The sequence below is a fragment of the Aquarana catesbeiana genome, linkage group LG07, assembly GCF_042186555.1.
Source record: "Aquarana catesbeiana isolate 2022-GZ linkage group LG07, ASM4218655v1, whole genome shotgun sequence".
Taxonomy (NCBI): domain Eukaryota; kingdom Metazoa; phylum Chordata; class Amphibia; order Anura; family Ranidae; genus Aquarana; species Aquarana catesbeiana.
This window is the reverse complement of record NC_133330.1, coordinates 188766994-188782807: the sequence shown is the minus strand read 5'-3', so window position 1 is coordinate 188782807 and position 15814 is coordinate 188766994. Positions and strand designations below refer to the sequence as shown.

The following is a 15814-nucleotide window of genomic DNA, read 5'->3' as shown; positions in this document are numbered from 1 at the left end:
CAGTCTGTTGGCAACAGCACTTGAAAGACCCACATCAAAGAAAAAGGCGGACTTCTCCTTGCTCCTCATCTGGGATCTCCAACCCCACTATACCTCCAGTCCTCTCCAAAACCTGCACTGAAAGGAAGGAAGGAAGGTATAGCAATAGTTGTCCCAAGTACTTGCAGCCAATCTGCTATCAGTACACCTCCATCTGATTTTAGCAGGCAAATTTCCCTATCCCAGTTGCTAAACTATAAAAAGAAATTCAGTCCCAGCCATCCACATGCTCAGTGTCTGAATGCTAGCTTGGCCAAATTGCTAGCACTGCAACTGCTGCATTTTCAGCTGGTAGATTTTGCCCCCCTTTGTGAGTTTGTGGAATGTGCTGTACCTCAGTGGCAGGTTCCAAAACGCCATTTCTTTTTATTGAAGGCCATTCCGGCTCTCTACCGGCATGTGGAAGGCAATGTTTTAACCTCGTTGGACAGGGCGGTCAGCAGTAAGATGCATATTACCGCTGACTCATGGTCTAGCAGGCATGGGCAGGGACGTTACCTTTCCTTCACGGTGCACTGGGTAATTCTGCTGGCAGCTGGGAAGGATGCAGGACAGGGTTCAGTATTGTTGGAGCTTGTTCTGCCACCATGCCTCAAATGCTAGTGGTCATTCTGCCACAGCTCTCTCCTCCACCCCCTCCTCCTCTTCTTCCTCTATGGCCTCTTCAGATTTCTCCTCTGAACCAGCGATGCTCCGTAAGCGGTCAAGGGCCTGCGCAAGCACTCAGGCAAAAAAGATGCCATGCGGTGCTTGAGTTGGTCTGCTCAGGGGACAGGAGCCACACTGGGGCAGCGATTCTGTCAGTTCTGCAGGGGCAGTCTAAGAAGTGGTTGACACCATGCCAGCCTTAGCCAGGAATGGTTGTATGCGACAATGGCACCAACCTTCTCCCCGCCCTCCGACAGGGACACTTGACCCATGTCCCATGTTTGGCACACATCCTGAATTTGGTGGTGCAGCGGTCCTTGAACAGGTACCCAGGCTTACAGGATCTCCTGAGGCAGGCCAGAAAAGTATGTGGTCATTTCCGCCGGTCCTACAATGCCAGTGCTCGGCTGGCTGACATTCAGAGGGAATGCAACCTGCTCACCAAGCGCCTCATTTGTGACATGCCCACCAGGTGGAACTCAATGTCAGCAATGCTGCAGCAGCTGCACTCGCAGCAGAGGGCCATCAATGAGTACCTGTGTGAGTATGGGACCAGGACAGGGTCAGGGGAGCTTGGCTTTTTTTCGCCACGCCAGTGGCTACTGATCAAGGATGCATGCACTGTCCTGTCTAAATTTGAGGAGATCATGAGGATGGTGAGCAGCGACAATGCATGCATCAGTGATACTGTCCCTCTTGTCTTCCTGTTGGAGCACATGCTTCATGGAATAATGGACAGGGCACTTGAGGCAGAACAGCAGGAGGAAGAGGAGGACTTCCTTACCTCTCAAGGCCCCCTTTATCCAGATAGCATTCCTGTGGGCCTGCCAAACACACAGGAAGAGGAGGAGGATTGTGTCAGCATGGATGTGGAGGATAACACTTAGCAGCAGTCTTCAAGGGATGGTTTTTAGTTCCTAGAAACCCAAGGAGTTGTACGTGGTTGGGAGGAGTAGTTTCTGACAACGTCATCCTCATTGACCCAGAGGACCCACAATCAAATGCGTCTGTAAACTTATGCTGCATGGCCTCCCTGATTCTGCAAAGCCTGCAAAAGGACCCTAGGATTCGTGGTATCAAGTATAGGGATCATTACTGGCTGGCAACCCTTCTTGATCCACGTTACAGGGGTAAGGTTACAGAACTCATCCTGCCTTCACAGAGGGAGCAGGGGATGAAGCCTCTTCGGGGCCATGAAGAAAGGTTTGTGCAATGCGTTTCCAGACCCTGGGAGGTTAAAATTTCCTGGTGCTGGACAACATGTTGCTGAGGCTTCGTTCAGTCAGAGGAAGAGCGGTGAAGGTGGCCGGCTGACCGATGCCTTTAGACAATTTTTCAGTCCTCAGTGCCAAGGTCTGATCGGTTCAAGCAACCATCACCAGCGTCTGCATTACATGGTACAGGAATATCTTGGGGCAAGAGCAGACTTGGAGACCTTTCCAACAGACCATCCACTGGGTTAATGGGTCCTGAGAATGGACCACTGACCAGAACTTGCTCAATATGCAATTGAGCTACTGGCCTTTCCTGCATCCAGCGTTCTTTCTGAACGCACATTTAGTTCTGCTGGAGGATTTGTAACAGATCATAGAGTGCGCCTGTCCACAGACTCCGTTGATAGGCTCACATTCATAAAAATGAATCAGTCTTGGATCAGCAGCAGCTATCAAGCACCTGATGCTGATGTAACTGATTTTTCTAAGGCTGTGGGATCCCTTGAAGACTGCCTATGCTGAGTGACTATCCTATTCCTCCTCAATCTTGATGATGCTAGCTTCCAACAATATTTTTGGTTTAGGGCACCACTGCCTAAGGCCCAATTTTTCTGCCCCTGTTTAACAGGGGCATGTAATTACAATTTTTGATCAAATATTTCACAAAAGGGGCCTGTTCTTGCACCCAACAAGAGTGTCTGTGAGGGATTAGTGTTGTGGCAGCACCACCACCACCACCTCCTAAGGCCAAATTTTTCTTCCCCTGTTTAACAGGGGCATGTAATTACAATTTTTGAAATGATATTTAGCAGCAGGGCCTGTTCCTGCGCACAAGAGTAACTGTGAGGGGTTATAGTGTTCTGGCACCACCAACACCTAAGGCCCAATTTTCTGCAGAGTATTTAGGGCAGGCTGTATAGTATATATACTTCTGTTCAGAGTATATAGTGCCCACGCTATTTTTAAAAAAAAATTTGGGTGCAGGGTTCCCCTTAATATCCATACCAGACCCAAAGAGCCTGGTAATGGGCTGGGGGGAGGGGGGGTGGACCCATGCCGTTTTTCTCAATGATTTTCATGTATATTGCCGGGACCCCACAATACATTACAGCCGCAAGCAGTGTTGGATTAAAATGAAATATTCCTTTAATTTTTTTTTATTTTGGCGCAGAGTTCCCCTTAAAATCCATACCAGACCTGAAGGACTTGGTATGGATTTTGGGGGGACCCCCACGCAATTTTTAAAAAATTTTTGGTTCAGGGTTCCCCTTAATATTCATACCAGACCCAAAGGGCCTGGTAATGGACTGGAGGGGGAACTCATAACTTTTTTTCAATTTTTTTCCTTTAGAAATGTCATTTTGCTGTGGTATTGTTCTAAACACGGGAAAACTGTGCCACTTTACAGGCATACTATAGACACCCCCCAGGCACGATATTTAAAGGAATATTTCATTTTTATTGTTTCACTTTAAGCATTCTTAAAATCACTGCTCCCGAAAAAATTTCCGTTTTTTTTTTTTTAAACTTTTTTTGCATTGATGCATATCCCTTGGGGCAGGACCCAGGTCCCCAAACACTTTTTAGGGCAAAGACATGCATTTAAGCCTTTAAAATTAGCACTTTTGATTTTTCACGTTCATGTCCCATAGACTTTAATGGTGTTTGCGTGTTTAAACGAACTTTTTTGCATGTTCGGATGTTCTGGTATGAACCGAATCGGGGTGGGGGGGGGGGGTTCGGCTCATCCCTACTGGCAACATTCATATGTCTATTTATTTCCCAAAGACATTCTCTGGATTTGATGCTGAGCACGTGTGCTCAACTTCTATGGTTGACCATGGTGAGGCCTGTTCTGAGTGGAACCTGTCCTGTTAAACGCGGTATGGTCTTGGCCACGATGCTGCAGCTCAGTTTCAGGGTCTTGGCAATCTTGTTATAGCCTAGGCCATCTTTATGTAGAGCAACAATTCTTTTTTTCAGATCCTCAGAGAGTTCTTTGCCACGAGGGGCCATGTTCAACTTACAGTGACCATTATGAGAGAGTGAAAGCGATAACATCAAATTATCAACACCTGTTCCCCATTCACACCTGAGACCTTGTAACACTAACGAGTCCTATGACACTGGGGAGGGAAATGGCTAATTGGGCCCAATTTGTACATTTTCACTTAGGGGTGTACTCACTTTTGTTGCTAGTGGTTTAAACATTAATGGCTGTGTGTTGAGTTATGACGGGACAGCAAATTTACACTAATATACAAACTGTACACTCACTACTTTACATTGTAGCAAAGTGTAATTTCTTCAGTGTTGTCACATGAAAAGATATAAAATATTTACAAAAATGTGAGGGGTGTACTCACTTTTGTGAGATACTGTAAGTCACAAGACTGCTATATACTGCTGATGAAAAAAGGTATTTAGCAGTTTACTAAAAATTGCATTTCCATGTTCTGTGTACTGTGAATGCAGAGTCCTGGGTTTAGTAACAACTTAAAGTAAAACAGTTCATAGCACCATTACTTGTGATTATCTTCATAAACCGCATCCCACAATGTCCACGGTAGATATAGTATCACAGGTGAATACATGACGGGATCCAAGGATGTGCAAAAACATAGGGCTAACCTACTGGAACTGCAGTGCTCTGGCATCAATTGGGGAAGGGATCCCAACAGTATCTGGGTCTTCCTGAGAAGCTGTGTGCTACTGGGCTCTTCTCACATACCGGTTCTGACAGTGAAGGGCCACTCACCTGGCTGCAGATCACTTGCCCAGCTACCTCTGCCTAAACAGGTGTGGTCTCTATGAGCAGCTGAAGGGAGGGAGCTGAGGATTTTAGTTTTCCCAGGAACCCAGAGAGTTGTGGGAAATGGAGTTAAAGGGCCCTGCATGGTTAATACAAAAGTTTTACAGCCTTTGGTAAAGGTCCTACTTACCAACTGTCACGAATTTCCCGGGACATTCCCAGGATTTAGACCCTTTTCCCGGATTTAGCCATTCCCGGGAAATGTCCCAGGAAATTCTTATTTTACCGTTTTTTGTTTTTTGTTTTTTTCACCGCCGTCGCCGCTAAAGGTCTGTGGCCGATGGAGACAATGTCTCCACCGGCCGCCATTTTCGCAAAGACCAAATTACTGTTTAGCAATGGCCGGGTGGCTGCCAATAGAATTTGAGCTGTGGCACCGCCCACCTCCCGCCCCGCTGCCACCTGTCTGTGACCTGATGTGGGAAGGGGCGGGGCTGGGCGGCGCCGCAGCTCAATTGCTATTGGCAGCCACCTGGCTATTTTGTCCCATTCTATTTAGTAATGGCAGCGGAGAGAGTCTCCACTGCTGGGAATGCCTGATGTAAGGAAAGGGGGGGCTCCATTGGGGATGCCTGGTGTAAGGACAGGACTCTGCTGGCAACGTCTGATGTAAGGGGGGACTCCGCTGGCAATGTCTGATGTAAGGGGGGACTCCGCTGGCAATGTCTGATGTAAGGGGGGACTCCGCTGGCAATGTCTGATGTAAGGGGGGACTCCGCTGGCAACGTCTGATGCAAAGGGGGGACTCCGCTGGCAACGTCTGATGTAAGGGGGGACTCCGCTGGCAACGTCTGATGTAAGGGGGGACTCCGCTGGCAACGTCTGATGCAAAGGGGAACTCCGCTGGCAACGTCTGATGCAAAGGGGGACTCCGCTGGCAACGTCTGATGCAAAGGGGGACTCCGCTGGCAACGTCTGATGCAAAGGGGGACTCCGCTGGCAACGTCTGATGCAAAGGGGGACTCCGCTGGCAACGTCTGATGCAAAGGGGGACTCCGCTGGCAACGTCTGATGCAAAGGGGGACTCCGCTGGCAACGTCTGATGCAAAGGGGGACTCCGCTGGCAACGTCTGATGCAAAGGGGGGACTCCGCTGGCAACGTCTGATGCAAAGGGGGGACTCCGCTGGCAACGTCTGATGCAAGGGGGGACTCCGCTGGCAACGTCTGATGTAAGGGGGGACTCCGCTGGCAACGTCTGATGTAAGGGGGGACTCCGCTGGCAACGTCTGATGTAAGGGGGGACTCCGCTGGCAACGTCTGATGTAAGGGGGGACTCCGCTGGCAACGTCTGATGTAAGGGGGGACTCCGCTGGCAACGTCTGATGTAAGGGGGGACTCCGCTGGCAACGTCTGATGTAAGGGGGGACTCCGCTGGCAACGTCTGATGTAAGGGGGGACTCCGCTGGCAACGTCTGATGTAAGGGGGGACTCCGCTGGCAACGTCTGATGTAAGGGGGGACTCCGCTGGCAACGTCTGATGTAAGGGGGGACTCCGCTGGCAACGTCTGATGTAAGGGGGGACTCCGCTGGCAACGTCTGATGTAAGGGGGGACTCCGCTGGCAACGTCTGATGTAAGGGGGGACTCCGCTGGCAACGTCTGATGTAAGGGGGGACTCCGCTGGCAACGTCTGATGTAAGGGGGGACTCCGCTGGCAACGTCTGATGTAAGGGGGGAACTCCGCTGGCAACGTCTGATGTAAGGGGGGACTCCGCTGGCAACGTCTGATGTAAGGGGGGACTCCGCTGGCAACGTCTGATGTAAGGGGGGACTCCGCTGGCAACGTCTGATGTAAGGGGGGACTCCGCTGGCAACGTCTGATGTAAGGGGGGACTCCGCTGGCAACGTCTGATGTAAGGGGGGACTCCGCTGGCAACGTCTGATGTAAGGGGGGACTCCGCTGGCAACGTCTGATGTAAGGGGGGACTCCGCTGGCAACGTCTGATGTAAGGGGGGACTCCGCTGGCAACGTCTGATGTAAGGGGGGACTCCGCTGGCAACGTCTGATGTAAGGGGGGACTCCGCTGGCAACGTCTGATGTAAGGGGGGACTCCGCTGGCAACGTCTGATGTAAGGGGGGACTCCGCTGGCAACGTCTGATGTAAGGGGGGACTCCGCTGGCAACGTCTGATGTAAGGGGGGACTCCGCTGGCAACGTCTGATGTAAGGGGGGACTCCGCTGGCAACGTCTGATGTAAGGGGGGACTCCGCTGGCAACGTCTGATGTAAGGGGGGACTCCGCTGGCAACGTCTGATGTAAGGGGGGACTCCGCTGGCAACGTCTGATGTAAGGGGGGACTCCGCTGGCAACGTCTGATGTAAGGGGGGACTCCGCTGGCAACGTCTGATGTAAGGGGGGACTCCGCTGGCAACGTCTGATGTAAGGGGGGACTCTGCTGCAATGTTTATTGTAAGGGGGGACTCTGCTGCAATGTTTATTGTAAGGGGGACTCCGCTGGCAATGTCTGATGTAAGGGGGGACTCCGCTGGCAATGTCTGATGTAAGGGGGGACTCCGCTGGCAATGTCTGATGTAAGGGGGGACTCCGCTGGCAACGTCTGATGTAAGGGGGGACTCCGCTGGCAACGTCTGATGTAAGGGGAGACTCCGCTGGCAATGTCTGATGTAAGGGAGGAGTCAGCTGGAAATGCCTGATGTAAGGGGGGACTCCGCTGGGGACACCTGATGACATCTGGTGGCAGGCGACGTGTCAGGTGACACGCTTAAGGCTTCCACTGATTCTGCATTATGGGGAGTTAAATCATTTCATTCTATATTACAATGTAATAATAAAAATAATGCACTTCAATCATCCTGACACCATAACAACCATGGTGCCAGGATGATTGAAGCGCCAGTGCCAGGATGATTGAAGCGCCAGCGCCAGGTGTTTGGAGTATCTTTATCTGCTGATTTGTTAAACTTTCTGGAATACACATATTTCTACTGTTGTGTAGGATCTGGGCCCACTCCATCCCTCTTAATCTCTTTCTTTCTCTCCCTCTTTCTTTCTTCCTCCATCCCTCATTCATCTCATACCACACCCCTTCTGAGCCACGCCCATTCAAGACACGCCCACTATCCTGCGCCCATTGCGCGCCACATTTTTCTGATACGGTATGCCCCGCCTACAAAAGAATGCCACGCCCCCTAATTATAGCAAGGTTCCGCCTACATGCAAAAAAGTGTCCTGAATTTTTTTTTTGCAATGTTGGCAACTATGAAGGGTGTGGGAGGTACTTCTAGAAACATGGTTTTCAGTGATATTAAATATAATGTTCATGTCAGGAACTGGTCATATTCAGGTGGATAGTGTAATGTGTATTCAGTAAAAAAAAATCCCACATACAATAACTGAGTACAGTACATTCATTGTCAGTTAAACTGGGCACATATTAAGACATTTATGTGCTGTTTAGATAACTAAAAATATACCTTTTGGACTGGTCAAATCAAGGGAAGGTGAAAACTTTTCATTTTTTTCATCTGAAAAATAAAATACAATTCATCAGCTGAAATCTACATCTACTGTAAAAGGAAGGATACAAAAAGGATTACCAACAAGGGGAAAACAATATTTAGCATTGCGCATGCAATTAAAATACATGGATTATCACATGTTATATATCACTTATGTCATATAATCATGATTCTTTATTGAAGAGTTTTTTTGTAATTCTTTAATCTTATTTTGCATGTAAAGTTAGACCCCTTTCACATGGCTGTTTACATGCAGCCACCAGATTCCAGCTGCAAGAATCTTCTGGAATGATTGGTGCATGCAAATGACAGCAGCCACTCAGCCTATTTAACCACTTCAATCCCAGGCACTTTCGCCCCTTCCTGCCCAGGACAATTTTTAACTTTCAGCGCTGTCGCACTTTGAATGACAATTGCGCAGTCATACAACACTGTACCCCAACTAAATTTTTATCATTTTCTTCCCACAAATAGAGCTTTCTTTTGGTGGTATTTGATCACCTCTGCATTTTTTTTAATTTTTGCGCTGTAAACGAAAAAAGACAATTTTTGAAAAAAAACACACTAATTGACGGCACTAATAGGTGGCACTGGATAGGCAGCACTGATGAGCTACTGACAGGCATTACCAAGTGGCACTTTGATGGGGCACTGACAGGCATTACTGATGGGGCACTGATTGGCACTTTTTTTGGCACTGTTGTGGGCACTGATCGGCAGTTTTATGGGCACTGACAGGTGTTTATAGAGGGGGACAGGCTGGCAGGTGATGGGCACTGATTGGCAGCTGATGGGCACCTTTTGATGCGGGCTGTGCTGATAATCAATGTGCGGATTATCAGCATAGACCCCCGATCGGCGGCTCTCCCTGTCAGCGTGAACTGAGGAAAGCCGTTTACTGGCGCTTCCTAATTCACGTGATCAGCTGTGATTGGTCACAGCTGATCACGTGGTAAGAAGTCTCTGTCAGAAGCTCCATACCACGATCAGAGTTGTGGTGCGTCAGACTGACACACAGCACCTCCGATTGATGCAGGCGCACGCCGGCTCTGTTATCCTGATCACATCATATGACATCCGCTCAGGAGAACACAACCACTTTGCCGCTGTCATTTTGCTATACAGTGGGCGGCAAGTGGTTGAACTCATAACAGGCTGACAGTGACTTCCACTGTTTGCATGTAGATGCAGACAGTACAGTTACCTGCAGTTAGAGAAAGATGTCTGAACCTGGATGCAGTCAGCAGAAGCCAGGCTCAGACATCTGTCCGTAATCCTGGTTAACTGCTCTGTGTGCAGCTACATGCAAACAGCAGCGTTTTGCATGTAAAATGAGTTACATCTGCTTCTTGGGGCAGCATCCAGGAGCCCTCGGGCTGAGTTCACACATGTCCGATGCGAATTGTATGTCCATTTTCTCTGTGAATAAACATTTTGTTCAGTGATTTAGATGCGTTTTTTGATGAGGTTCTGATACGAATTTGTCACAGCAGTGATTTCAGCGCTGGCCAATACATAGTAGATAAAGGGTGTCACAACTCCTGTAGTAGGCGAGCAATTCGTGCTGAAATCCTGAACTGATTTCTGAACAAATGTGCGATTCAGAAGAGTTCCTATAGAACTCAGTGAAATTGGAATTCACACCTGAACCACACCACAGTGCCCCCATGGGAAGCGCCTACCCAAAAAATACACTTTTTTTTAATTAAAAAAGAAGACTAAAATAAAGTTAGCCCAATTTTTTTCTATATTGTGAAAGATAAAGTTACACCAAGTAAATTGATACCCAATATTTCATGCTTTAAAATTGCGCCCGCTCGTAGAATGGCGACAAACTTTGGCACTTAAAAATCTCCATCGTCGAAGTTTAAAAGTTTCTACAGGTTACAAGTTTTGAATTACAGAGGAGGTCTTGTGCTAGAATTATTGCTCTCACTCCAACGATCGCAGCAATACCTCATGTGTGGTTTGAACACTGTTTTCATATGCGGGTGCGACTAACTTATGCGTTCGCTTCTGTGCGCAAAATTGGCGGCACGGGGCGCACGTGGCTTCATCTGGAGGATCTCCACCAGATGAAGCCACGTGGGAAGTGGAGAAACTAGTAGAGGTGGAGCCTGGCGGTGGACTGTTCTCAATTGTATTTTCCATGCTTTTAATCGTTTTAATAAATGTGAGTTTATTGCTAACTGGGGTATTATTTAACCCCTCGGATACTGCACTATAGGAGGCACTTTTTCTTGTTTGTTCATAGGTATTTCCACAATACTGGTCTTAAAACGTGAAAGCAGTACAGCGGATGAGACTTATGTCAGCTATTGATGGTGTCGTTTGATTAAAGATTACAGAGGATTCCTTGAAAGGCTTATTGGCACTGAGTGCAAAGGAGTATTTGACCCCTAGGGGTCACATAAAGGAGGTAAGCGGCCATTACATGTGGTGGTGGGAACACTCAGGATAAAGTTTTGTTAGAAGAATCATCACTGTGGAGGATTTCTTGATATTGAATACTGGACTTTTTTGCATCACTATTTTTTTTTTTTTTTTTTATATATTGCATTATCACTGGAAAGTTTTTTTTTTTTTTTTTTTGGTAAACCATTTATTATTGCAGCATTATCATTGCAGCGCTATTTCATCTTTATTTTCCATATTGTTTCTTGTGGGACTTTCTTGCATCTTTTTTTTTTTTTTCATATTCTTTATATTTGCATTATCCCTGGAAAGTTGTATCTTATATTATCATTGCAGCGCTGTCACGCTTACATTTTTATACTGTTTTTTTTGTGGGAGCACACTAGTGACAGCTTCATCAAAATATGAATCACAATTTATCACAAATATATCTATCTATCTATCTATCTATCTATCTATCTATCTATCTATCTATCTATCTATCTATCTATCTATCTATCTCTCTCTATATCTCTCTATATCTCTCTCTATATCTCTCTCTATATCTCTCTCTATATCTCTCTCTATATCTCTCTCTATATCTCTCTCTATATCTCTCTCTATATCTCTCTCTATATCTCTCTCTATATCTCTCTCTATATCTCTCTCTATATCTCTCTCTATATCTCTCTCTATATCTCTCTCTATATCTCTCTCTATATCTCTCTCTATATCTCTCTCTATATCTCTCTCTATATCTCTCTCTATATCTCTCTCTATATCTCTCTCTATATCTCTCTCTATATCTCTCTCTATATCTCTCTCTATATCTCTCTCTATATCTCTCTCTATATCTCTCTCTATATCTCTCTCTATATCTCTCTCTATATCTCTCTCTATATCTCTCTCTATATCTCTCTCTATACTACTGGGTGGTATCTCTGTGATAGATATTCAGTTGATAGACGGATCTGACACTGCACCATGTGATCAACACCGTGTCTCCACTTCCCCAGTTGGATGTAAACTCCCCAGCATTATTTGCCTCATACTCTCGTGTTTGGCATATAAAGCAAGCTTCTGTCGGACCACTCTGCCATAAAGCCCCGACTGGTGGAGGGCTGCAGTGATGGTTGACTTTCTACAACTTTCTCCCATCTCCCGACTGCATCGCTGGAGCTCAGTCACAGTGATCTTTGGGTTTTTCTTTACCTCTCTCACCAAGGCTCTTCTCCCCCAATAGCTCAGTTTGGCTGGACGGCCAGCTCTAGGAAGGGTTCTGGCCTTCCATTTAAGGATTATGGAAGCCACTGTGCTCTTAGGAACCTTAAGTGCAGCAGAAATTTTTTTGTAACTTTGGCCAGATCTGTGCCTTGCCACAATTCTGTCTCTCAGCTCTTCAGGCAGTTCCTTTGACCTCATGATTTTCATTAGCTCTGACATGCACTGTGAGCTGTAAGGTCTTATATAGACAGGTGTGTGGCTTTCCTAATCAAGTCCAATCAGTATAATCAAAAACAGCTGGACTCGAAAGTGTAGAACCATCCCAAGGATGATCAGAAGAAATGGACAGCACCTGAGTTAAATATAAGTGTCACGGCAAAGGGTCTAAATACTTAGGACCATGTGATATTTCAGTTTTTCTTTTTTAATAAATATGCAAAAATGTTGACAATTCTGTGTTTTTCTGTCAATATGGGGTGCTGTGTGTACATTAATGAGGAAAAAAAATGATTTTAGCAAATGGCTGCAATATAACAGAGTGAAAAATGTAAGGGTCTAAATACTTTCCGTCCCCACTGTAGGTTAAACACAGAATCTCACCCGATCAACCCGTCAAAACACACGGAGTGTCACTTCCGGTGATGCGTAAAGGTCACTTCAGGTTGCCATACAGCCACGTTCCGACGCGTTTCATCATTGCGACTTCGTCCTGGGATTTTCCTTCCACTTTACAATTAGATGCCACTTTGTGTTGGTCCATCACATAAAATCCCAATAAAATACATTTACATTTTTGGTTGTAATATGACAAAATGTGGAAAATTTCAAAGGGTATGAATACTTTTTCAAGGCATTGTGTAGATCAGCTCCTCCATATCAGCTGTTTGTCAAATGCAATGAAACCATTCGGATAGTGTGGGTAGATCCCCACTTAGGGGGTATACAGCATCTAGCTGCATTTACAAGATGCATGGCTAAGGACCTATGATATATGGATATACGGATTTTGGGAGTGAAGAATGGTGCAGCAAGTATTGTGCAAGGGTGAAATTGAGCGTATGAGTGGTTATTTTAGTTATGGTATTGTGGATTTATTTCCAAAAAGCTTGCAGTTTCGGGAATGACCAAATATGTAGCAGGTTCAGATCCACATCTCCAGCATAGTGGGGAAATTGAAGGATAACGTTTATGGAGTTCTATGGGCATTCCATACCAACCTGATAGTAGTTTGTAACCTGTTTCTTGCGTGATTACATTTACTGAGTCCTTGTGCAGATGGGTTAGACGTCTCTCCCATTCCTCACATTCCTCATTGGTTAAGTCAAGCTGCTGCTCTCATTTCTGAAACATTCTACGGGTCTTCAGCGTGTTGGAAAAAAGGAGTGCATATATCATAGATATCACTTGACGTTGTGCTGAGGATCTAGAACAGATTGCATCAAAGGGAGTATGTGGATGAGACAAGCTAGGGGCGGTGTTTGGGTATTTGAAAAATGTTGTACTTGTACATACTGTAGGTCTAAAAGGGGAATGTGTGGTCGAGTATTGTGGCCTGTAGCACCTCATAGGCCAAAAGAGTACCTTTTGTGGAAGAAATGTTTTGCACATATTTTTTGCTGTGGCCAGTTGTTCATCAGGAAGCGGTATGGCAATCCGGGTGGAAAGTCAGGACTGTATTGAAGAGGGGTAAGCGGACCAGGAGAGGATGATAAATCATAGCTTTTACAAGCCGTGTAGAGATGGGCCTACAATTGGATGGTCTTTATATTCAGTAGGTATATGTTGAGCGAGAGCCATGGGATTAGGTGTAGGGGAACCTTGGAGCCTGCACTCTCTAATTTTACCCAGGCTATCGTTTTCTCATGAAGGTTCCAATCCACAAGTCTTGTTAAGTGGTATGCCAGATACAGTAGTATCTGTAAAGGTCAGGTAAGCCTATACCCCCTTTTAGTTTGGGCAGTGCGAAAAGAGTAAAACGAAGTCTGGGGCTTTTTCAGCCTCAATATTAAAAGGGTGCAGGCTCTGCGAAGTGCTGTAAAAACATAGGGCAGTATGTTCATTATGATTATAGTTGCCCTCCCAAACCATGAGAAAAGCCCTTTATGCCAGTTTTGGAGATCTCATTGGATATCTTACCATAGATTTTTATTGAAAATTTGCAGTTTATACATGAAATACAAATCGTTGTATATACCATATAACATGAATATGGTGGATGTTGAATGTTAGGCTTACTTCTACAAAGATACACTTCTATCTGAGCTACCAATATCCACATAGCTTATGACCTCAACGGAAGGTAGAGCCTGTCACCCCAACTGGGTACATACTGTGAGCAGGTTCCTTTAAGGGATTTGTAAGAGGTAGCCCTCCTGGGATCTTACTGAGGGTCCCTGGTGAAGAGATATATAGGACTTTTCTATCTCTGTATAAAAACTATCCATATAACATCAAACAATGATACATTCTGAACTCAATAATAGGAGAACACATACTGTGGTCTTGGTGTAGTCACCTAGAAGTGGTTTTAGTCGAAGTTCTTCTGATATGACTACGCCTAGTATTCGGTTTTACCACCATATGGTTGGGTGTTTGGTATAAGTATCATGAGTAATGAGACATACATCAATAGTCACAAGTGAGGAGGCATAGCGAGAGAATCTCCAGATCTCCCAATGTTTATGGAAGGCCGGAGCTCTTCTTTCTTTATACGCAAGCATTTTCTCCATTGTGTAGTGGGCCTCTACTCTGGAAATTACTTCCTCAATTTTTGGAGGTGTTTGTGAGCGCCATTCTCTAGCTAAGGATATGCGTGCAGCAAATAGAATGTGTATGACAATCTTTCTCGCCATAGGGGGAAAGTTTTCTATGCCGAGGCTGAGGAGGGCAAGTGCAGGGTTTGGTGTGGATGTGGTATTTGTTACGTCTTGAATGATAGACGTTACGTCTTTCCAAAAGGATTTGATTACTTTACAGCTCCACAATATGTGTAGGTGGTTACCCGTGTTATTACACTTCCGCCAGCATAGTGGTGGAATACTCAGGTTCATTTTGTGAATACGCAGGGGTGTGAGGTACCACCTATGCAGTATTTTCTGCGCATTTTCCCAGTGGTCTACACATGCTGAGGATTTGCCGTTGTGTTTTACAGCTAAATGCCATTGATGCAATGGGAATTCTCTTTTTAGTTCCTGTTCCCATTTCATCATATTGGGTAACTTAGATTGTATGTATAGAGGGGTGGCAAATTTATAAAATAAGGATATCCCCTTGTGCTTTCCCGGTTGCTTGTTGATTAGATAGTTCCAAAGGATTTGGGATATTTTTAGTGGCCTGGGTATATTAGATTTGTTGTAGTGTTTTATTTGAAATAGTTGGTAGCTATCCAGTGCTTCATGTCCCTCTAGGTCAGGTGTAAAGAAATGATCCCCTTTCTTTTTCCAAGCTTGGGTTAAAAAGTTTGGGATTAGATATTCATACGCTGCAAATGGAGTTTTTATATCTTGCATTGGAGTATCTGTAAATGGTTGTTCTAACATTGAGGACCATGCCACTATAGAGGCTTGTATTGTAGGGTACGGTGGTGATTTGGGTCTATGGTGTACACATGCAGCTTAGCCAGCGCTGGGAGATCATGGCCTGGGGTAATTTCTTGTTCTGTTTCTGACCATCTATCGTCAGTTTGACACGAGAACCATTAACAAGTTTTTTTCTAGAATTGCTGCTTGATAGTAAACCTATGCATTGGGGAGGCCTACTCCACCAAGATATTTTGGTTTGTACATTTGTGTCAGTGCAATTCTAGGTTTTTTTCCTGCCCAAATAAATTTCTTTAGTTTGTTCATTAATTGTAAAAAGAATGATTGGGGGATAGGTATGGGTAGATTTCTAAAGTGGTATAATAGTTTGGGCAATATCTGCATTTGGTATGCAGCTATCCTCCCCATCCACGATAAATGCAGTTTACCGATGTGGTTCATCTCCTCTTCAATGTTAGCAAGTA

The 15814-nt window shown here is 45.6% G+C and overlaps 1 protein-coding gene across 4 annotated transcripts in view; it reads right to left on the bottom strand.

Moving 5' to 3' along the window:
• LOC141103383 (coagulation factor XIII B chain-like) overlaps positions 1-15814 on the bottom strand; it is a 1101294-nt gene that overhangs the window by 483479 nt on the left and 602001 nt on the right. For all 4 annotated transcript variants that reach the window (XM_073592898.1, XM_073592899.1, XM_073592902.1 and 1 more), the window contains one exon: positions 8149-8199. In XM_073592898.1, the coding sequence (XP_073448999.1) occupies positions 8149-8199 (51 nt within the window). The remainder of the gene's footprint in view (positions 1-8148; positions 8200-15814) is intronic.